The sequence below is a fragment of the Phaeodactylum tricornutum genome, chromosome 7 (assembly GCF_000150955.2).
Source record: "Phaeodactylum tricornutum CCAP 1055/1 chromosome 7, whole genome shotgun sequence".
Lineage (NCBI taxonomy): Eukaryota > Bacillariophyta > Bacillariophyceae > Surirellales > Neidiaceae > Phaeodactylum > Phaeodactylum tricornutum.
The window spans coordinates 109,139-131,452 of NC_011675.1; the positions used below are offsets into that span (position 1 = coordinate 109,139).

Consider the following 22,314-nt stretch of genomic DNA (forward strand, 5'->3'; position numbering starts at 1 on the left):
TGTAGTATCTATGCTGTCAATGAACTTGATAGGAATACAATCCGGTTGCTAACTGAAAAGCATGTTTTCTCTTTATGCATGAAGTCAAAAAGTTTTTCTGTGAAGTAGTGGCGAAGCATGTGCATAGCTGGGAACGCGGTTTTAAGACCAGAAGCTACGAAGGCTCGAGATCAGTCCAGCTGAATCGGTTCCATTCTTGCTTGATGGACTGGAAAATAGAGCGTTTGGTCTATCAATGCCCGTGGGACCACTCATGTAATCTGACTCGCATTCATCTGCGATTCTTAAGATGTCTTCGACAAGCCGCGAATCTCGACATCTTTCCTGAGCAATATCCACAATCTTGGACAGAGCCTTCTGAAACTGTAACCTTGAATGAACTTCTGCTGTATATGTTGCTTGCTTCATTTTAAGCTCTTCCTTCAGCTCAACCTGGGTCACACTCAGCTTCTGAACCTGTTGCTTGAAGCTCAAGAGATCTGTAGATATCTTGTCATTGGTCCTCGTCAAATGTTTTGCGTGTTGATTAAGCGCGGCAAAGGAAGCTCCCGCCGAAGCGTTCGCATCCATCAACCTTTGGTTGTTGTCTTTCAACAAGTCAAAATCAGTGCGCATCTGCGCATTCTGGCTCCGAAGTTTGAAAACTTCTTTTCGAAGGTACTCAAGCATTTTTCCGCTCTCATCCATCAAGGTCTGTTGTTGCGCAGAGAGCTGACCGGCTGAGGGACCTACATCCTCATCATTTACATCATGCTTTACGCTTAAAGTTGCGAGTGAAGGAGCCACAGACATGTTTGCTTCTCTATCGTCCTCGACCCTCCCACTCTCTTCGCCTTCCTTCTTTTCCTCAACGTTTGCCTCGCGAAACTCTTGAATGGCCTTCCGTGCCTTCTCCTCGGCCATTCTCTCAGCTTCGACCCGACGAGCCTCTGCCTCCTCAAGCTTTCTTTGAAGCGCAACAACTTGATTCTCCAACTTCGCCTCCTCCCGCTTTTCGTGGATGGCAACTCGGTACTTGGGGCGCTGCAAGGCTCCTCTGGCTATACTCTGTATAACGGCGGCGGCCTTACGACAGCGCTTTAGTTCCGTTATAGCGATAGCCATTCTCCAGTGTGTTTGAATCATGCTCGCCTTTTGATCTCGGCTCAGCTTCGCAAGCTTTCTTTTTGCCCGGATACATCTATACCAGCATGTAAGAAGAATGGAAGCGTTTCGCAATATAGTAAATGTTCTTCTCGCGTGACGCTTCCGGGCAAAAGATTGAAGCGCAATCGTACAAAAACGCATTTTTCCGTATCGAGCTCGAACCATGTACTTTCGAGCAATCTTTTGAATCTCTACAACCCAAACACCCAACTTTTTCACTCGCTCAGCCTCAAGATGTTCAAGAGCACCAGCCCGGAAGTAAGCCCTTGTGTTCCCAATGACAAACGCCTTCACTAAAGTTTCGTCGTTTATTTGGTTCTGAAGATCTTTGAGTGCAGAACCCAGAAGTCGATCGACGAGAGTTCTTGACTTTAGGTCGGGATCATCGATATCCAATACTTTAAGATCCGCTAAGTGCTGCTCACCCTTACCCCAAAGAGATTTAAATCGGTACAACACAGCTTCGTGCTCTAATCTATTGGGGAAGGCAGAACGCGAGATGGTGACTGCGGCAACGACACCTGCGCACCTGAGCTGTTCAATTGTAGAGACATGCTGCATTACAAGAGGTGCCTTTAAGGGATTGGGTTTGATACAGCGGATGTATCGCGTCCTTGTCTTGGTCAAGTTCGTCATCAGCGAAGTAAGTTGGCTCTTGAATTTGGTCCAAACAGTATCTCCGACAAGGTTGCTTCCGCGTTTTGCAGGTGGGGCTTTCTTTACTTTTGGTGACGATTTACGGGGTTTCTTCGTTTTTACCTCCAATGAATTCATCATCGCCTCGTTGCTCAGCTCATGCACCAAAATCATGTTCGAGCTTTTTTTCGCGCAATCCTGTAGGTCTGAGGGTAGCGTGTCCATGTTTTTCGTTACGAAGCCATTCGCATCATAGATTACTCTTCCAGCGAAGTGTCGTACTCCAAACACGCACTCTTCAAACTGCTTTTCTCGCAGAAAGCATGGACTTTCTTTGTTCATTGCTTGCACCTTTGATACAAATCCTCTATCCGAGCCACCTGGTCGCACGCATTCCTCATTCAAGACGGCTAAAAGTCCCATGCGCCCTTCCACGAGATCCAAAACATCTGTGTTGTCATCGTATGTGATCTCTTCCAATTCGATTCCTTCTGTCTCATACTCTGCTTGAACCGAACGGAATATGTCTTGTGTAAATTTCTGTTGAAGCTTTTCATTGGCATAATTGATGCAAAGCTGCTCAAAACGGTTGGTTGTAAAAGATTCGAAACCAAAAATATCCAACAGTCCGATTACTGCAAAATTTGCCTTTTTCTTCCCGTCATAATTCAGCTCGGCACATGTAGCATCATTGATGGCGCGCACCAGCCACAAAAAGGTTTTGGCATAAATTTCCTTTGCAAAGGCATCGCATGAGTCTTTGGATTGGACTTCGTTGAGTGGAACTTTGAATTCTTCATTTCGCGCTCGCATCGTGCGAATCGTAAGAGCTGGAAGGAGTTCGTCTTTCGGAATGTCCATAAGTTCTGCCAATGCTGTAAATTCATCTTCGGACGTAATGGCGGTATGGGTGTCATCTTTTTCGTCTTTTTCAAAGATCAGGTTACCCAGTTGAAGGACAATACATATAGCTCTCATGAGGTTCATCAATTTTTCGTCCTTGATACCGATCAAAGCCAGAGAATCAATTGTGTGTTGAAACCTTTCGGCGTCGCTATTTCCTTCAATCGTATCCGTATCAGTGAATCCAACGTACGAAAAGGACTCGTTGTCGGTATCAGCGAGTCCTCCCCAAATTTTTGTTTTCACGTCCTCATCCGCAGCCAGTAGCTGGTAAAATATATGATAGGTTCGTTCTTCCTCCTCGTGCGTCACGACACGGGATTTTTCGAGGAGGTAGACTTCGCACTTGCTTCCGGCTAGTCTGCAGCTTGGAACAGATCTACCCGCGTACGCTGCATCTACCGGATCCTCCGCGTCGAACTGCAAACGAATATACTTTCCGAACCGCGAGGAGTTGTCGTTGCGGACCGTCTTGGCGTTCCCAAACGCCTCCAGAAGCGGATTGCTGTCCAAGACTCGTTGCACAATGGGCGATTCAAAATCAACATCATCCGAGCCATGGGCGTGCCCTTGCTGAACGCTCGCAATGTGATTGAGACAAATTTTGACCGACTCGGTTTTTCCCGCGCCGGATTCTCCCGACACCAATATGGACTGGTCCTCCCCGTCCACCGCCAGCCCGCGGTACGCCAGCGCACTGGCTTCGTAAATGTGCGGTTCCAGACCCTGACGCGGATCTCCGTCCGGAGGATCCCAGACGAGGGATCGTGAGTAGTGAACCCGTGTTTCTTCATTGTACAATCGTTCGAACCATTGGTACGGGTTACACGCGATGACGATATCGCCGGTGCGAGTATAAGGCTTTTGTTGCTGATGCCGAGTTTTCAAGTTGTAGAGGATGGCAGCCTACGTACGGAAAGGATGGTACGTACACAAGCGGCAAGTCAGTAAATGTATGCATAGACCAACAGTAAATAAGCGTTTCCGCGCTTCCCGGTCAAATTTTGAAAGGTGGAAGGACCCAGAAGCAGGAACGTACCTCGTGTAGAAACGGCAGATCCACCATATCCTCCACTTCATTGAGATTGCCATGCTCGTCCACATTCTGTAGAAGCAAGGCCGCATTCGGATAGGTCGCTAGATCGACAGTCACCTTTTCGTGTCGTTTAATTCGGCCCCCGTCAGACTGTACCTCCTCTTCATTTTTAAACACGGGTACCGAAACAATGGCTTGGGTGCCGTCGCGTTCCAGCAACCGACCCGGGACCCACGCGTACTCCTCGGATCGAATGTAAACGTAATTGGACGTATTGGCAGCCACCATCACTTCGTGACCTTTCAATTCTACTACTCTTCCGTCATGATGGAGGAGCAAACCAACAGTAGGTAGAGGTATACCCGTGGCACGATCGCAATGGATACTTTCTCACAGCCGAAACGACGCGCAACGCCAAGGACGGTTCCACTCGCAATCCAGCCGCATTTTGAAGCGGTTCGATAACCGGAACTCTGTGGAGAGTCAGACCCGGACGTAAAGGTGACATACCTGCACCATTTGTTACTTTACATAACAAACGTGAGACATACGCCCAATATCAAAAGTGTTTCTGCCGGCGTTTCCAAATCACGTTTCAAACACAAAGGAATGCCGGGAAACAACGGTCGAAACGTTGGCAATTGCGTTTCTCCGTGGAGTCGAAGTAATATACTTATTTGCGCATACATTGACGTTACGACTATCGTAGTGACACGTTTGCTTCAGTGGGATCAAGACCCATTTGGTTGATTCTGACTGTGAGTTACACGCGGAATAAATTCCACACGACCAAGACGAAAACGGGCGGTGGAATGGCCACGGGGAGCTCACACCACGAGATCTTTCGTGGTGGGTAGAAAGCGGCTCTTTCTTGGCTACGACGGACAGTGAGACGTTTTGGGTTCATCGCCACCAACCCATCCAGGCACCCCTGTTTTCCCAAACGGTCGACGCAGATCCTTGACAAATCCATTCATCGCAACAAAGCACAACCTGATCCAATCCAGTCACTGCAATCATGTTTCGAACTCTTGTAAGTGTCGCGTAGGCAATCGGCAACCCGACTGTTGGGTTCTGTGGATGTGGATTTCGTACCTTTGTTCCCGTGGCAACGAGCAGTTCCCGAATCCTTTTGTCGCGCATTCGTTGCCGTTGTCGGTACGATATGTATAGCCGGCGTTGTTCATTAGACGAACTGTTCAGTAAGACTATAATCTCACCCGTGCCGGTTTTTCCCACTTTCTGGTCCCAACCCCATTTCGTTTGACAACAGACTCTCGCTCGTTCTTTGGCTCCGCTCGGGGACCGCATTCTCGTCCGACGGGCTGCCAAGGAAGTCCAGACGGCCGCTGGTATTTACCTGCCGGCGGACAAGACCAAGGACCCGAACGAGGGAGAAGTCGTTGCCTGTGGTCCGGGTGAAAAAGACGTCACCGGTCAGCTTCATCCCACGACACTCAAGATGGGAGACACGGTCTTGTTGCCCGAATACGGAGGTACCAAAATCAAGATTGACGACGAAGAACTGGTCTTGTTCCGCGAGTCGGATATCTTGGGAAAATTTGACTAAGCAGTAGTGGACGTCGGTATGCGGTACCAAGGTACCGACCGATCAGAGCCGACGTGATCAGGAGTGGAGCCCCCCAGCGTAGCCGCACTTGTGGTGGTCAATTTTTTAGAATGTAGTTAAAGCAATCCACTTTTAGCCAGAGGACGATCCGTACTACAATCCAGTGCATTCTTCCAAGCAAAAGGGAATTTCGTGCGTCAAATAAACTTGCAGATTTGCTACAATATTACATGGTCCATCCTTTCAAGGGAACGGACGCTCTCTTTCAAGGGAACGGAGACTAGAGACTATAACGAGCACTTTGACTAGCGTCCTCTTCCATCGTGAGGGTCATATCGACGAGCTCTGCTGTCCCCGTACGGTTGTTCTTCTCTTTCCTCAGTGGGCGGACGACGCCTCATACCTTGCGACCATTCGCGCCCTTGAGCGGGGTCCCTCCGATCGAATCGATCGTCGCCGTCCCTTGGTCTGCGGTTGCCACTAAATCGTTCGTCCCCCCCTCGGCTCGGTGACTGCATATCGTTCTGGACCTCCGCTGCCGTCCTCGATATTCGGTCGTACGCCCACGATGTGCCCGCTATCAATCTATCTTTGATGCGGTGCTTTCGATCTAGAATCAACAACTTGTCCAAGACCTTACCCGAGACCACACCAAATTTACTCAGAAGCTCCAGTTCATAATTGATCTGCAGAATTTCCTGTGCCAGCGAAACTACCCGCATACCTATGGTTCTTGCCAAGTCTCCTTGTGCATTGCGGGCCGTGGTCCAGAAGGCGAAAGACCCAGCCCCGGCCAAAGCCCCAATCCATGCCGGAATTAAGGGGAGGTTACCCCCACACGCCGACCCGACAAAGCCCATGGCAATCACACTGTACAGCATTTTGAACTCAACGTCGCCTTCTTCCAAAGGCACGTACGCCCAAGGATTTTCAATGGGGGGAAACTCACGACGCTGTGCTGCTCCAATCAATGCCTTGACGTGGCAAAAGGTGGGATACGTCTTGCGAATGCGACGGCTACGTTGGACGGCAAAGATTAGCGTCATCCCTAAAGCCTTAACAAATTCACCGTACGAATTGCGCAAATTGGCTGCAATCCAAAACGTAAAGAAGAACGGAATGGACAAGGCGAAAGGCCGATTCAGAAGCGACTTTCCAAGAAAGGCTCCTATCGCTCCACCCACGGTTCCCGAGCTCAACAAAAGTAACGCCTTGCCTCGCGACGTGGACATGTACCGTCCAATGGCATCGTTCCTGGGAGATGCGTAGTTGGAATCAACGTTGTCGTCGAAATTGTCCTTAATGAGGTCGGAATACGTTTGCGGTAGATCATCACGTTCGACAAAATTCGGCTTTTTCTGCCGACCCTCGGGTGACCGTGTTTGGAATTGGTAGTGAATCGGTGTCCGCGTCGATTCAAACGGGGGCCTAGACGATGAATACTGCGCCTCGGGTGGAGGCGGTGGAGGTGTTGTATTTGATCGATGCGTATACCGAGATACAGGGGGTGTTGTAGCCTCACTTTCAACGTCGTCGTATGTAGTATCGCCTGGATCTCTCCTGTCATCGAGAAAAGGGCTGGAAGGCGACGACCTGCCAACAGGCTTTTCGCCAGATGACAAAGCCGAAGCTGCAGTACTCCCCGTTCCCCATTGTTGAGAGCTTCCTCCAACAACGGTTGTCAATGCCAGGCAGGCCAACCCAATTCTGCAGAGTCGAGGACCCGCTGGAACCAACCAAGGCCGTCGCCTTGCCTCTGTCTTAAGACCAGGTTCCACCATGGAGATGGCTCGATATATGGCAATCGTTCAACTTTGCATTCCTTTTGTTCCTTTTCGCCCGCCACACAGTAGTGCAAAACTGTCGAGCTATTTATTGGCTAGTAAACTCGTTGCATTTGCGCTAATGGTATGTCCGCTGTCCGTCTTTTATCAAGTGTCACTTTTTCGACTATGATGGCCAACCTTACCGTAGGCTTTCGTCTAGCAGACAAGCATAGCTCATCACTTCTCTTATGCGATACTTTACCGACGGATTCCAAACCCCTTATACAGCCCCAATGTTTTTTGAGCATGTCCATAGCCGTCGTAGTTCAATCAGGCCCAAGAATTTTGAGGCAAAGCAAAAAGTGAGAGCAAAAACAATTGTTGGTCTTGCATAAACAGGTGTATGTAAAACATTTTATATAAAAATAAGCTTCTGTGAAATGTGACTGATGCGATTAAGACTCCTATCCGTCAATTGTCTACTGCTTTTTGAAGATTTTGCTCAAGGCTTTCTTTGGACTTTTCAGGCCTTCATTCCTCATGACATGGAGTTCCTGGGTGAGTTGAGCAATTTGGAAATCCTTTTCCAGCATTTCATTGCGATGCATACGTTCCCAGTCATCTAGTTCACTCCGGTGCTGAGCCTCCATTTCCTTGATTTCGTTGGAGAGATGAGAAATCTCATTCATAAACTCCTGTTAGAGCAATAAAGAACCATTTAGATAAGTAAAAACCCAATTATGACATGTGGAATTGAGATAGCGGATTCGCACCTTTTCAACTTCCGCACGAAGCTCCAGAAGGCTGTAACTGAACTTAGTGAGTTGCTTCACATTTTTGTCTTTGACTTTGATGTTTTGGGCGTGATAATTTTCTAGCTCAGTATGCGCAATAACTAGATCGCATTTGCTTGCCGTTGCACGCCGAAGATGCGCAGCGAGTGATTCGATCTCTTCATTCTTCGTCTCCAAAACATGTTTGAGTTCTTTAACTTCTTCGTAAAGGCGCTGTTGGATTACTCTATCTTGAGCCTTCTCGAGCAAATCACCCGTTCCTTCACTACTTTCTTCGCTGAACTCGCTATCATCGTCGGTGTCGGTAATTTCCGAGATCGTAGACTCTTCGTCTCCCCGGATCGACGGAAATGCGATATACTGCTTTATCGCGTATTTCTCAATCGTCAAATCGCTGTCTGTTTTCGACGTCTCGTCGGAATGAGCATGTTTTTTGAAAACCACAGATTTGCTTGCTTCAATTGCCATACGTTTGTGGATCATAGCTAGAGTGACCTCAGAGGCTTTTCCGCGACTAAGAATTTCCTTGGCTATAGGGAACTCTTTTGAAGATTCCTTGCTATTCTTCACAAACTTTGTGTAGTACTGCTCGACTCCTTTCTCCTCTTTGTCTACAGAGCTACCGGCAGAAGAACCATCATCCTCATCATCGAAGCTGTCTAGGAGATCATCAAGGAGATATTCGGCATTGTCGCTGTTCGAGCCGGTAGATTGCACCTGGTCAGCACACGAATATGCTCTCGGAGGCGTCTCCTCACCGAGTATATCAGGGAAAGTTTGGCAAGCAAGGGCTTGCGGGAACTTCTCCAGAGCCGTATCAATATCAACAATTACCATGGCAAATTTTGCTGTTGGATAAAGTAGATCAGGGCAATGTAGGAGTACAAATGGAGTCTTGTCATTGGAGTCCTGCGAACAGCGCGAAACTGGTATCCAACGCTCGAAAAACGAGGGTTTTTGGCGGGCAATTCCGATCTGCTTACGTACGCCGGCCAGAAATTTTGATCCAAACGCTCCAAACAGTACAGTCGCCCAATTTTAATACTATGCTTTGTTGATTTGACGTCTGATTTCACAGTTAGCCAATTTAGAAAATCTAGCCTGGTCCGAGCTGTAGAATGTTGCGAACATGACTTACATAAGAGAGGATGTGAACACAAACTGTGCTGACTGTATGTGACAAACTGTCACGGAAACGTGGCGAATAGGCTGTTTGATTTATTCCAATGAATCCTCATACATAGTTGGTTCACGAGAGGAAATGTACGATTGATTCCCCTATCCGTAGCAATCTGATTCGACGGAGAGGGACGGTTTGGTTCGCACAAGACTTCCTACTTCCACCGACCTACCCGTTGCCACCAATCCAGCTGATCTCCGAACTTTTTCTGTGCAGCCGGAGGCGGCTTACTTTGAAGGTTCTTACCAGGCTCAGTAACAGGAATGGCTTCAGGTATAGGATAGTGATTCATTACGAATTCGTGGTTGTTCACAATCATCCCGATAGCTTGCCGATGTACGATGAGTTCCCATCGCGCCTTGACTGCTTCCTTGCGCCTTTGATTGAAACGGTTAGCTATAGAGAGTACTTCAGGATTCGAGCCGTTCTTTGCGCATTTTTGCAAAGCCTCAATGTACGCCGTATAGCAAGTATTCATTTCTTGAACTGCGTAAAGAATCTTTTCTCCCTGCTTTCCAAGAGCAGCGCCCATTGTTTGCATTAGCTCATCCTCGATCGTTTTGAGATGCATACTGGGATCGTGGGTTTCACGAATGGCATCCATGTGCTCGCTTTTGACGTCAATGTTTTTCACCAGCTTGGCACTGCGCTCCCACGTCTGGCTAGGCTTGGAGGGTCCACGAACCTCTGGTGCTGTGTTGTATGACGACGATGTATGTCGTTCCACAAGACTCTTACTGCTGATAATGCCTAATTTCAATTTTGGCTGCCTTGTCACCTCGAAATTTCTGCGATGGATAACACCTGTAACGGGTTTTGTAAAGTAGTAGAGAAAACGATCCATGTTTTCAGCAATGTGGCTCAAGCTCGCTACCTAAGGCAGCTGGTTCTTTGTCATGGTCGGCGTTTTGTGAACCTTTCTTATTCTGTCGCTTTGGGTTTCTTCGTCCTTGAGGATTAAGCGACACCCGGATTTTACTCGTCTGTCGTCATACGAACGAGGGTTAAGGGCTTTATGTGTGGTTCGAAAAGCACGCTTAGAAAAGCGGGTGGAGCTCGATTTCGGGCTACGGCAGCGTGTTCCGTCCCTCATAGGCGGCAATTCCATTGGTTTGACTGGTGCCTGGGTCCGTTGTATTTCTTGTTCACCTCTTGAAGACGTTAGCAATGCTTCGCTCAGTGGCTAGGTATTCTAGCTGGGCGCTACCGAGGGCCGCTGGAGGCTCCAGAAATAGCTTTCTCTCTGCACCGCTGCTCGAAGATCAATTCTCGTTTTTGGGGCATCCTGGATCTCGTGTGCTGAGCAGTGAGGCCATAGTCCGTCGGATTCCCCCAAACCTTAAATTTGATCCGAGATCGTCTTTCGCGGCCAAATCAGTGGTTCATAAAGATATCGATGTTGACGTTGACGAACACGATAACATGTCGGAAGGGGACGACTTGGACGATGATGGAGTATACTTACCCGATGGAGAGCTTGTCTACGCTGTTCCGCTACCTGAACGCCTTCACGTTCAAATACACACGCTCTTCGCCCCCGAGCACTCGTCGCAAGTCGGTACGATCTGGCTCAACGACGCTGTTTTCGGTCGAGATCCTATCCGGGTCGATTTACTGAAACGATCGGTTGACTACTACCGCGCCAAAGCCCGAGGCAGGCGCAAGGCAAAAACTAAGACGATCAGTGAAGTGTCCGGTAGTGGTCGAAAAATTCGGAATCAAAAAGGCACTGGTATGGCTCGTGCTGGACATTCCCGCCCACCGCATTTTCGGGGCGGTGCCAAGGCGCATGGCCCCAAGAATGTGACCGACTATGGCAATACCAAACTCAACAAGAAAGTACGAAAGCTGGCTCTGGTGCATGCGCTCAGCCAAAAGCTATTGGAGGGAAATTTGATTATCTTAAATAGCCTGAAAGAGCTACCATCACACAAAACAAAGGAGCTGACACGGTTTTTGGAACCCTGGGATATTGGGGGGAAAGATGGCGCAACTGCACTGATTTTGGACGCCTACATATCGGAGGAAGAAGGCCAGCCGCAGTCATATAAAGGCGTGCCAATGAATCTTTGGGTAGCGTCCTCAAATATTTACAGGATTAAAGTCGGCAACCATCTCGCGGCTTGTGTGTACGATATTCTTAAACACGAGAAGTTGGTACTCACGCTGGCGGCATTGGAAAAATTGGAGGATCGACTGCGAGAAGTGTAAACTACTACTAAGCCTCATATTACTCGGACAAAACTAATGTGTTGTGATATAGAGGGAGCTCACACGCGCAGCAACGTTCCAGAGGTACAACACACATATTAAGGCACTATACCCAACCCAAGCAATAAACATGGCAAAACAAAGGAAAGCATGCGACATGCAACAAAACCAGAGAACCAAAACGCTCGATTATATGGCGTACCTTGATGCCTAACCTCGACTGAATCATGTTGACAAAGCTCCCCCCACGGGAATCCTCGGTAAAAGCACTTACCGGAAAGAGAAATCCCCGATCAACCGATTTCTATTGACTTTGAATTATGCTACGTGGGAGCTGGAGCTATTTCCCTTCCGTCATTATTTATTTTCTGTCTCAGCTCGTGTAGTTGCTGACGAAACTGGATTTGCTTGGCAACTGCTTTACCCTTCAATTCACGCAACACGCGTCGTCGCATAGTCAGGTCTTCTACGTGCAATGCCGAAGCAGCAAGTTCAGCTTTCATGGTCGTGATTTCATTGTTATAGTCTTCTACCGACAGCTTTGTTTGCTCAATTTGAACGTCTTGCTCCTCCAAAAGATGCTTTTGCTTCAGTAGCAAGTGTGCTGTTTGAGCCCTTACACGCTTCCGTTCGGCATTTTTCTTGCGTTCCAAAAGCTCTAATCGGCTCGGTTTATTCATTTCGTCATTGACAGTCGATGGAACAACGCTTTTGCTAGCATCAATTTGATTCTGCTCCAAGAGTTTTGCTCTGTCCTTGGCCTCAACGAGCCTCTTTTGGAGCTCAATTTTGCGTTTCAATAAATCCATGCGCCTTTGCAATGGTGGAGAAGACAGGGAAGAAGGCAGTGCGCTGGAAAGTTGCTTTTTCTCAATATCGATATCGTCGGTCTCTAAATCAGGCATCGTGCAGTCAGAAAACCGCACCAGTTTAGCCGGTCCCGAAGTGCTTATGTTACGAATCAGTAGTGATGCATTACCTCCTTTTAGAAGGGCGTTGATAGGGCGCAAAGTTTGCTGAAATTTTCGTCTTACTCTTTCACTTCCTTGTTGTTGCACAATTCCTTCCCGAGCTTCTTCTAACGCTTGCTTTTTGGCCAGTAAAGCTATTCGTAACTTGGTTTTGGCCTCCGCACGAAAGTGATTCAATGAAGTCTTTCGACACTCTGGGAGGCCAACCGACGCAGTGTCAATGACGCTTTCTTTACCAGCAGCGTCGAGTGACCTGTTATCTTCAATACTTCTGGTCAACATTCCGACTTCGGGATCATCATGTTTCAATGTGGAAATTACAATCGGCGACGCGCGTTTGCTCGTTGTGGCACCCTTGAGTTCACTCATGGCGCAAACGGTGGACACCTTATGCAAAAAATTGATTTGTGCATTGTCAGATACAATTCCCGCAGTTTTATTCCCTGCCAAGTTCACTCTGGTTGCTTTCGCAGTAGCCACACACGACCCTGCATTCGAAAAGGAATGTTCGCTTTGCTGGTCTTCCGATATATGCCAATCCATTTCATTGCTGGCCTTTACAGACGCAATGGAAGTGTGCATGTAATTGCCAATCTTCGGCGCCACAAAAGCATGCTGACGAGCTTTGTTGCTTCTCAAGCTTGGGATCAGCATCATGGCTTGGCTTTCGAACTCGGTATCATTCGGATTCGAGTCTACAGGGGCTGGCTCGCCGTTTTCGTTGCGCTTTCGTTTTCCGGGGTTATTTTTTTCTACCCCTGCGCCGACAAGTTCCTGGCCCATGCAGGTTGTACCAGCCATTTGGCCAGCTCCAATCTCTGCAGATTAGACAGCTTTCTATCCCGCCTTTTGTCTCCACAACGACAATCGGCGGTCACGAAAGCGAGAAGGTAACTTCGAGTACAAGGGTTGTCGATTAGGTGCTTGTGGAGAAGAGCACCTGTTGCCCTTCGAGCTCTCTCATTTCCTATCTTGAAACAAGATACAGCAGAGTGACCTTTATACTGGTGTCTGTCAACTGCTAGTTGACTCTTTTCGACGGCTCGTCTCTAACTGTAAGTCCGTTTGTCGTCTTTTCATGAATAATTCGTCGACTGCTCCACAGTACGCGTAGAGAAACAGAGCGACATCAGAGAAAAGAAAAATAGAAAACGGCAAATGAGGGAGGACCTCTAACAGTAATAACCTAACCTTTGGTACCAGAGAACCCGGATGTAAGGCGTGACATGATGTGACCTCATAATTCAAAAGTACCGTGTAAGTGGCGGCGAATTGCTACAAAAAAGTTATGTGGGATGCTCCTTTTGGGCAACGTGTAAGGAATTTAGAGAGCTAAGGAAAGTATCGGTGGTTGGCGTTTTTTTCTCCAGCGAACCGAGCCGGTACTGAAATTGTTTTCGGAGAAGGATGCTACGTATGTGTTGTAGAGTACAATGTTTAGATATTCAAAACAAAGCTAGGCGTAAATTTTTAGGTAAGATGGTAGCGACAGATCGAACGCAATGGCTATACTATTGAAGAGCGGGACGGACGGGATGCTTTCGTCGTTCAAATGACAAAAGTACTGTTCTTCTTGTCGTTATCCACGTCTCGTTTACTGCTCTTGCCACCCTTACCGAACGAACTGTATGCATCCGTTTGCACTTGAGCAGCCGCTTCTTCCAATAACGTCCGCTGCTTTTGGTAAAATGCGTCTTCCATTTCGGCTCTCTTTCGAAATTCTTCTTCCAAAAGTCGAGTTTTGGCAACTTTTTCTTTTTCCAGCACAGCCAACATTTCCATGACCTTGGCGAGCGGCGACAGCTTGTCCTCGTTCGCCATTACACTTTTGTTCCAATCTCCAGCCACTTGCTGCTGAAAGCGACTTTGCGCGTCTGCATCGTACCTCGATTGATCCGGAGCTCCATACCAGCCACTGACATCGTTGCTGCTGCTGGGCATCGGGTCACTACTGTACTTTGCAAACTCCCGTTCCACTTCGGCTTCTTCTTCCGGAGTCATTTTCGACTCTGATCCAGACTGGCTCACCCCATACGGTGTGTCGTTCACGAACGGGTCACCCGTGCTCTCTCTTTCTGTGTTTCCTGGCATAATTAAATCGGGAACGTTCCCAACACTGCTCATCGGTGCCTCCGTGGCCACGGAGGACGTACTGAATGTTGACGTAGACAAAGGTGGGGCGGGCTCGGCTGTTGCCTCTGCTTGGGCTGCCAATTCCTCTTCCGTCGGTTGTCGTTTGCGACGTTTGATCTTTTTGCGTTTGCGGGTGGCATTGTCCTCTCCATCATTGCCGAGGGCGGCCACCCCACCTACCAAAGCTTCCTCGGCGCGCGGTGTGGTTGCAGTGGTAGCGAAGGCTTCCGAATCGTCCACGTTGATGGATCGACGGAACGAAAAGGCGTCCGTGAGTTCACGCTGAGCTTTGCGCAATTCCTGTAGCTGCAATTGATTTTCCATGTTTGATTCGAAGGTGGTCGACAAATCCGTACCCAGGGAACGGATGTTTTGAATGAATTTGCCAATTTCCTTGACGAGCTTGTACAGATCACTCGGGCCTAGCACAAAGTATCCGACCAGTAAAATAGTAAACTAACCAAAGCATACGTTTTGAGCACAAAGGGCAGGGAGAACTAGGTGAGAATGCGGTATCTAGGATCGTAGCGAACGAAACGCGAGTCATGCTGTTGCGCTGGTGGCCGCATTCGTAGTCATCTCCAGACGGTGTCCTGTCAACACAACTTTATACACTTACCAGCTCCGGTCCTCCTATCCCTAAGAGTCCACCGTCGGATCCCATGAACATATTTAGAGAGGTGGAGGACGCGGACCCACGTGGATTGCCATGTTGAAGGTCCACTATCCCTTGAGTGGTTGGCGTTGGATAAGGATTAGCGGCTGGTCGACCAAGACGACAGCGACTGTGTACTCCCCACGACGTCACGGTCTGAAAGGATGCACCCTTGGAAAAGAGTGTTAAAGTAAGCAACAGCACGGCGGCAATTTTCCTTCTTCGAACGACCATTTTCGTTCCGGATATTTGGATTGCTGAATTGTTCCTCGCTAAATGATCTAATGCAAGTTACTAGCGACAGCAAGAGATTCCCTGTCGAGAGATACAATGCCTGCGTAGATGGACGGCTTGACAATACGCTGATTGATTGATTGATTGATTCCTGGTCTCTTTCTTTGTTGGTGGCTTTCTCGATGCGTACCATCGACGGTTGCCGTACAAAGGGGATTGACGTGAAGAACGGCTCGCAGCACACGGAACCGCAAACGAAGATGGACATGGAGAGATGGAGTGACCTTTTTTGCGTGCGTGCGCTCCGCTTGGAGGTTAACTAACCCGGATCCAGGACACTTGGGCAGACGGAAGAATCCGCGAATTTTTGGAATCTTGAAAGTACAACCATGACGTCTCCGTGTCGCGCTGTGATGGAGGTCTTCGGTTCCGTGTACCTGTGGACCCTCGCCTCAGTGGTGTGGCTGGCAGTGTCAGTGTCACTGCGCTACGATCCGATCCGATCCGATGCGTATATCCAAAAAGAAAGATCCAGTCCGCACGAGTCAACCATTCATTATCTTTGGGAGAGGCCACTAAAACGAGTTCGTGTACGAAACACAAACCGGTCTACTCATTGCTATCTCTCGCACGTAATAAGCATGCTATCGCTTTCCAAGACGCTGCTCTCGCCTACCTTGCTACTATTGATATCAGCAACGTCGGTTGTGTCGTTCCAAGCTCACCACGCTATCCGAACGATAGAAACACGACAGCGAGGTACTCCTGCACGCGGGGTAACCAGTACAGCTCTAAACGATAGCAGCAAGCCTTACGATTTAGCGATTGTTGGAGCTGGAGTGGTGGGGGCTTTGGCAGCTGTTACCGCCGCTCAGGCACCCTTCCACAAACGCGTCATTCTCATCGATGCTCCTACGGCATCGGGGACACTCCAGTCGCCTAGTGGACAAGATCTAAGTCTTGGTGGACCAACCGGCCTCTTTAGTAAGGCCCTACGGGATACGTCCAAACGAATTAAAGTATCGACCTTGCGGGGAATGGGTTTGCGGGAAGACTCTGTTTGGAACGAAATTATTAACTCGTGCGTGGATTTGGCCGCGAGTAATTCGGAAGACATTGAGCGACAACTAGATATGGCGGGAGTCACTTTCTTACAAGGATTTGCCGCGTTTGCGGATTCCGGTGGGACGGACAATCTAGTCGTTTCCCAAAAGGACGGATCCAGTTCGATTGTCAAGGCCGAACGGGTTTTGTTGGCCACCGGCTCGCAACCCTTCCGCCCGGGCGGGGTGCCCTTTGATGGAAAACGGGTTTTCGACTCGGATTCCATCAACGGGCTAAGCTATTTGCCCAAATCGGTAGCCATTACCGGGTCGGGCATTATTGCTGTTGAGTTTGCTAAGATTTTTCGCAATCTCGGTGCCGATGTCACACTCATTATTCGCGACCAAGTTCCCCGGAATGCACTTATGAAAATAGGGCTAGACAAAGAGTACGTTTCCGAAAAAGAGAAATGTGGAACCATGCTACGTAGTGGGTCTCACAATGATCCTGCTTTTTCGTCTCCATTGGTTACAGTGTTGCAGCTACATTGGTGGCGGACCTCATTAGGTCCGGAATTCATATCGAGCGCGGTGCACAAGCGGCTGACTTTGAAGTCCCGACTAGTAGCGACCGTGCACCCATTCGCATTGCGCTCGAAGCCAAGGGCGGGGGTCCGCGGGCACCGGGTCTACGCACCGAACTCAAATGCGATGCCTACCTGGCTGCTGTGGGCCGCAAACCAAACACAGGCAATCTGAACTTGAACGCAGCCGGCATCCAAGTAGATGAATATGGTGGCGTGCTGGTGGACTCGCAACTCTGTACGACCGCGAATGCGGGCAATGTGTACGCGGCCGGGGATATACTCGGTCGTCCGTTTTTGGCCTCGACTGGTGTCGCACAAGGCAAAGCATCCATTACCTCCATGTTTGGTGAAATGTTCAAGGATTCCGGAAAATCTGTACCCCAATGTGAAGATGGCGATACATCTTGCATTGTGGACGGGATTGCATCGGCCGGAATTTCCTTTGATCCAGCCTCTTTGGCCTCGAATCCGTTTGCCTTTCCCACTGGTGTGTGGTCGAGCCCAGAAGCTGCATACTACGGACTTTCCACGCAACAGGCCAAAGACATGGGCATTGATGCCGACGAGGGTATGGCTTTGTACGCGGAATGCTTGCGCGGGCGAGTCTTCAGCCCCAACGGTCTGCTAAAAATTGTCTTCGAAAAACCGGCTGGTCGTATTCTTGGAGTCCACATTTGCGGAGACGACGCTTGCGAACTCATCCATTACGGCATGGAGCTTGTCAAGGGTCGAAGAACGGTTCTGGATTTGACCGACAGCTTATACAGTGCGGTAACCTTTCACGAAATGTACCGCATTGCTGCTCAGGCGGCCCTTGATCAAGCCGGAGCGCGTAAGCGAAGGGCTGCTGCCGGACTCGCCTTGGCGAAACGCAATCGACAGGTTGTGCAAAAGTAAGATTAGCAAACGTGACACAGGATACACTCTATTTGGGCAAATGCTAGAATTAATTAACATTGAAGGGACCAAAAAAGGTAGCTTTCTACTTGCCATGTCCGAAAAAAATGCTGACCAAAAAGTACAGATTTCACTGCAGCATACGTACAGCGCGGGTGTGAATTACCTAGCGACATCGGCAAAGCCGCGTCAGTCGTGCTTTGCTGTTTTGTCCATTGATGACGGAGGCTTTCATTTTGTATCTGTAACGGCGGGGATCTCGGGATGAGAGCGATGGGAAGACAAGAAAAAACGACATGCTTATTGGGATGCAATATCAATTAAGTACAACCGGTTTCAAACCGTCCGGGAGTTTCATCGGACGCACTCCCTAGAGATTTGTGAATGCGTATAGTAGAACACATAGAGTTTTCCCAAGACGTTGTCGACATGCAAATTACCTCGCGACTTGAGCAAAGCCACAGCAGTCGTGCTGTGCCGTTTGTGCATTCGTGATGATGGTTTTCATTTTGTATCTGAAACGGCGGGGAAAAAGGGATGATGAAGGCGATGGGAATTTGAGAAAACACGACATGCTTATTGGAATGCAAAATTAATTAAGTGCAACCGGTTTCAAACCTTCGGGGAGTTTCATCAGAGGCACTCCCTGGAGATTTGTATATGCGTATAACACATAGAGTTTCCCAGACGTCCACATTACATACAACAGATGAGGAACCTAAACGTTTCACTCACGACTCCTAAGTAGCCACTTCTCTTGTTCGCCACCAAATCTCTCACGTAGTACTAGGTAGAAAATGTACCTTCTGAGACACTTCCTCGTACCTGATCAATTTTTCTTCTCAAACGACACTCACGTCTTTGGTCCACACAATTCTGAAAGCATCGACTTTTGAAGGCAACAGCACTATGATTCGCCATCATGAATACAACAATACCATTGCCAATGGGCAAGGATGGTTTGCGGCGGTGGAAGTCGCTGAATCACCAGCTAGACGTGCCCAGCGTCGTTTCTCCAAGGCCCACCGCCGTTGTCCGGCTCCCGATATGGTCGTTTCCAATCCCGAGGCCTTGGACGGAAGCACGAATCACACTGAACGCCGCTACATGTTCCAGGATTACTACAAGAAGTGTAAGGAACAGATGTCCAAGGCTGTGGTGTACGAAGAAGAACACACGGAGTTGCAGGAACTGAAGCGAAACAAAGTCAAACGCAACCAACACAGGAAGGTAGACATCATTGTCGTCAACCCGTCAAACGAGTACTTCAGTGACGTCACCAACGACGAAGCCATCATCGGACACGAAGAGGAGGAGGACGACGAGTCGTTCTTCCAGCTCGCGGTGAAGGATCCCGCGGAGGAGTTTGTTTCCGCACTTTATTCCGGGGTCAGCGACGGAAATGAGTCGGACAGTGGGGACGAGGATTCGATTCTTGTCTGTGCTGTGGAAACTCTACTTAACTGTGATGAAGAACAAGACACGAGGACGAGTTATGATAATCGGGATGATTTTAACGAAATTCCTGATGTTCTGAACGTTGACTGTGAATGCTCTGATTTAGAAAACGAAAAATGGTTGGTTCAGCTTCTCAAGACCGAAGCTCGACCTCGCGTTAGGTCTTACCCTGGCCCACGAACAGCTCGTCGGTATGAAGATATTGACTGGGGTGCGGTGGACTGGAGCAAGCCGCACTTCCACAATGAGCGTGAGGTTTAGAAGGAATTCTCGGGAAATATCCGAATCCGAAGTTACAAACAAAAGGAACCGATCGAGAAAAGGCTCACAAGCCATTCGCCAAGAGAGAAAATTAAACAGAATCAAAGCAAACATATAAATGAATTCATTCAGAAACAGAATGCTTCGTAATGTAGGATGAGTCTTCATTATTGTCCTGCCTCATATAGTCCTGGTCGGATGTCTTCAAACTCCCAGCTGGCCTTGTCATCGCCACCGTCCTTTCCAATCCACGACCTCCCCTGGGAGAAAAATAAATCCGACTTGAAGCCAACAAATGGTGACACATCCAATGCCTCCTTGGCATCGACTACGTCGGCATTTATTTGCTTAATCAAGTCCGGAAACGATGAAAACTTTATTTCGGGCCGTAGAAAGCCATGAAGTTGCAGACGCATTGTTTCGTTGTAGAAGTCTGTTAGAGGTTCTTCTGCCATCAAATGTGCTTCCACAATTTTTTCAGCATTTTCTTGTCCTTCAAAAGTTGGTGAGAAGCCAACATTGACCACTGCCTTATGCGCAATATTTCGCCCTGGAGCCGCCAGTTCATCACTTTCCAACAGCGCCCAGCCAAAGTAAACACCAGCAGGGACGTCTTGAAGCGCGTTCTGAAAAAGCCGAGAAGGCAAATTTGCTGTGGGAAAACCAAGTTTCTTGCCACCTCTACCATACCCACTGTCAACTTTTCCACGAAGTCTTAGTACGTGAGTCCATAGCCGTCGTCGGACGCGTTGCAAGTGCGCAAAATAGAGTCGTTTTGCTGGTTTCATGTCTACTTCCCCCAGGATATCTGCTTTTTCTTGCAGACTTCGTAGCTCGAGCGGAAGACATTTCAAGAGACTATTCCAAGATCCGGGACTCGTGGGAAGCAAATGGGGTACAGAGTTGGGGTCTTCTTCGTGTAGGGTCTGGACAAAGCCCGCGCCCAAGGGGTGCGTCACAAACAAAGATCCGTCCACAGCTAACATATCGCTCAAATGAGACAAGACGGAGCTCTGGTTCCAAAAATTGCCGAAACAAGCATTCGCCGAAACAATATCGAATAGCTTTTCCCCTTCCCCGTGTTGATACTTAAGAATGTCGCTGGCGTTCACCTGGATAGTATGGTCTGTTCCCCCGTTTGTTGCCAATATGTGGTGGGCATGATCATTTGCCAATGAGACCATCTCGCTCGACAGGTCAACACCGACAATATCCAACGAAATGTTTGCTGCGTTGGCCGCATCGATCAATACGCCAAACAAAGGACCTGTTCCACACGCAACATCCAATATCCGCAACCGACGATCACGAGGAAATATCTGTTTCTCAGTATCGTCCTCATTGATCACCCCATCAGGTTTGGGTGCCTGGCGTTTATCCATTGAAGCTTGTCTACTTGTGCAGGCGCAAAGGATGATGCGCTTCCCTAAATGTTGAAACACTGGAACCAACTCCTCCAAAATGGCTTCATCCGAAGCAAAAAATGGTGCCAAATCATCGAACACTCGTTGTTGATTTTCCAGAAAAGCTTCTTCTGTTCTAAAGTTGGGTCCCCGATGAGACGCATCTTTTTGTAATGACACGAATTTTTCTGAATCAAAGCCGTCACTCTTTCCTCTGACTGTCAGCGATCGCTTTGCGAGGGTAAAACCTTGAGAACGCAGAAAAGGCCGAGTTATAAATGCAGTGGGAAATCTAGCGAACGAGTGTGTTAGCGGCGACATAACCAAGGTAACAGTCAAAATAATGAGAAGAGATCTTGCCATGCTTTGTGTCGTGATGGATTCGGAACCACAGCAGTACGAGGGCGTGTCGTTTCGAAGAGAAAACTTGTGAATTTCAATTGTCAATAGTAAGCCAAAGGATATTGCTCGGGTAAACCTAATTGTAGGCTCGATACACATCGGTTGGTCCCTTCAAACTCACCATCAGATTTCTGACAAGCGATATCTGATGTTGATTGATTCGGATCCGCTTGGTTTGACTATGTCTTTAAGGGGTAGGGTCCCCTGGCGAGGGTTTCCGAACTCGATCGCATTGTCTGTCTGTCATCCGTGGTCATTGTTATGCGCTGGGCCCGGGAAGGATCGACTTGATTACGACAAATTGACCCAATCAACTACACTTCTTATGGAAGGACCCTCGCGATCCGGCGAAAATCAAAACCCTCGTTCGCTGTCGATGTCCGTGGCTACCTTGACATCCAACGAAGGAACGAAGGAATTCAAAAGCAAAACGGCGGCCATCAAACTCTACTGCGAGCGCGAACATTCCAGAAGTGGCAAAACGCGTCTCTATTGACGGCGATTGTCAAATAAAGGTAAGGCTGTAGCTTCTCTAAGAAGGATGTCCTCTTGGTAGGTTGGCATTGTCTCTGTGGAGCGTTGGAAAAATTCTACGAAACCCGAGAAAGCTGATGCGTAGAAATCACGTAGAACACCGTAGTATCTTTCGACTCCTAGAGTCAATTCGGATCAAGATTCTCACGGAGACGATTGTTCTCGCGAGAGGAATTTGGCCAGTTCGACGGACCCTACGATGACATGTGTAGTCAGCAAGATTCCTATTTGGATGGCTAGTGTGGTTTTTTCGTCGTGGCGGTGGAGCAGAGGGGTACTTCTGCTGGGAACAGTTGCTGGCATTACTCCGTTTTTCGAACGAGGAATGCCGTAGTCGTTCTGAATCCGTGACTGACGTATCTTTTTATCCCCCATCGCAGCGTACGAGAGAGACCGACTTCCAAAAAGATTCTTTTGTTGAGCTGTACATCCTAAGCCCTGGGAAGTCAGTCTACGAGGCAACGATTTCGAATAAACGCGATTGTCTCGAGTAG

General features: G+C 48.6%; 11 protein-coding genes across 11 annotated transcripts; 4 read left to right on the forward strand and 7 right to left on the reverse strand.

The window, feature by feature from the left end:
- Positions 1–1,020: 1,020 nt before the first annotated feature.
- myoC3 (predicted protein) lies at positions 1,021–4,009 on the reverse strand (the record flags this gene model as incomplete). Its single annotated transcript, XM_002179757.1, has 3 exons — positions 1,021–1,126; positions 1,187–3,591; positions 3,725–4,009. Coding segments are annotated over 3 exons (2,796 nt in total), but the record flags the coding sequence as incomplete, so codon positions are not given.
- Positions 4,010–5,000: 991 nt separating this feature from the next.
- PHATRDRAFT_12004 (predicted protein) lies at positions 5,001–5,291 on the forward strand (the record flags this gene model as incomplete). The annotated part of the gene is made up of 1 exon (XM_002179546.1): positions 5,001–5,291. A coding segment is annotated over one exon (291 nt), but the record flags the coding sequence as incomplete, so codon positions are not given.
- A 194-nt stretch (positions 5,292–5,485) lies between these two features.
- On the reverse strand, positions 5,486–7,150 carry PHATRDRAFT_45423 (predicted protein). The gene has a single exon (XM_002179758.1). The coding sequence runs from the start codon at positions 7,070–7,072 to the stop codon at positions 5,597–5,599; it is 1,476 nt and encodes a 491-aa protein (XP_002179794.1). The 5' UTR covers positions 7,073–7,150; the 3' UTR covers positions 5,486–5,596.
- Positions 7,151–7,536: 386 nt separating this feature from the next.
- PHATRDRAFT_35126 (predicted protein) lies at positions 7,537–8,688 on the reverse strand (the record flags this gene model as incomplete). The annotated part of the gene is made up of 2 exons (XM_002179759.1): positions 7,537–7,752; positions 7,831–8,688. The coding sequence occupies 2 exons, from the start codon at positions 8,686–8,688 to the stop codon at positions 7,537–7,539; spliced, it is 1,074 nt and encodes a 357-aa protein (XP_002179795.1).
- A 463-nt stretch (positions 8,689–9,151) lies between these two features.
- PHATRDRAFT_45424 (predicted protein) lies at positions 9,152–9,925 on the reverse strand. The gene has a single exon (XM_002179760.1). The coding sequence runs from the start codon at positions 9,873–9,875 to the stop codon at positions 9,186–9,188; it is 690 nt and encodes a 229-aa protein (XP_002179796.1). The 5' UTR covers positions 9,876–9,925; the 3' UTR covers positions 9,152–9,185.
- A 762-nt stretch (positions 9,926–10,687) lies between these two features.
- PHATRDRAFT_12238 (predicted protein) lies at positions 10,688–11,242 on the forward strand (the record flags this gene model as incomplete). Its single annotated transcript, XM_002179547.1, has 1 exon — positions 10,688–11,242. A coding segment is annotated over one exon (555 nt), but the record flags the coding sequence as incomplete, so codon positions are not given.
- Positions 11,243–11,565: 323 nt separating this feature from the next.
- Positions 11,566–13,255, reverse strand: PHATRDRAFT_45426 (predicted protein; the record flags this gene model as incomplete). Its single annotated transcript, XM_002179761.1, has 1 exon — positions 11,566–13,255. The coding sequence occupies exon 1, from the start codon at positions 13,012–13,014 to the stop codon at positions 11,566–11,568; it is 1,449 nt and encodes a 482-aa protein (XP_002179797.1). The 5' UTR covers positions 13,015–13,255.
- Positions 13,256–13,632: 377 nt separating this feature from the next.
- On the reverse strand, positions 13,633–15,389 carry PHATRDRAFT_45427 (predicted protein). Its single transcript, XM_002179762.1, has 2 exons — positions 14,966–15,389; positions 13,633–14,802 (listed from the first exon to the last, which is right to left on the reverse strand). Exons 1-2 carry the CDS (start codon positions 15,233–15,235, stop codon positions 13,762–13,764), a joined length of 1,311 nt encoding a protein of 436 aa, XP_002179798.1. The 5' UTR covers positions 15,236–15,389; the 3' UTR covers positions 13,633–13,761.
- Positions 15,390–15,648: 259 nt separating this feature from the next.
- PHATRDRAFT_45428 (predicted protein) lies at positions 15,649–18,177 on the forward strand (the record flags this gene model as incomplete). Its single annotated transcript, XM_002179548.1, has 2 exons — positions 15,649–16,727; positions 16,814–18,177. The coding sequence occupies 2 exons, from the start codon at positions 15,649–15,651 to the stop codon at positions 17,760–17,762; spliced, it is 2,028 nt and encodes a 675-aa protein (XP_002179584.1). The 3' UTR covers positions 17,763–18,177.
- Positions 18,178–18,671: 494 nt separating this feature from the next.
- Positions 18,672–19,655, forward strand: PHATRDRAFT_45429 (predicted protein; the record flags this gene model as incomplete). Its single annotated transcript, XM_002179549.1, has 1 exon — positions 18,672–19,655. One exon carries the CDS (start codon positions 18,672–18,674, stop codon positions 19,479–19,481), a length of 810 nt encoding a protein of 269 aa, XP_002179585.1. The 3' UTR covers positions 19,482–19,655.
- Positions 19,656–19,741: 86 nt separating this feature from the next.
- Positions 19,742–20,200, reverse strand: PHATRDRAFT_12172 (predicted protein; the record flags this gene model as incomplete). Its single annotated transcript, XM_002179763.1, has 1 exon — positions 19,742–20,200. A coding segment is annotated over one exon (459 nt), but the record flags the coding sequence as incomplete, so codon positions are not given.
- Between the last annotated feature and the right edge of the window lie 2,114 nt (positions 20,201–22,314).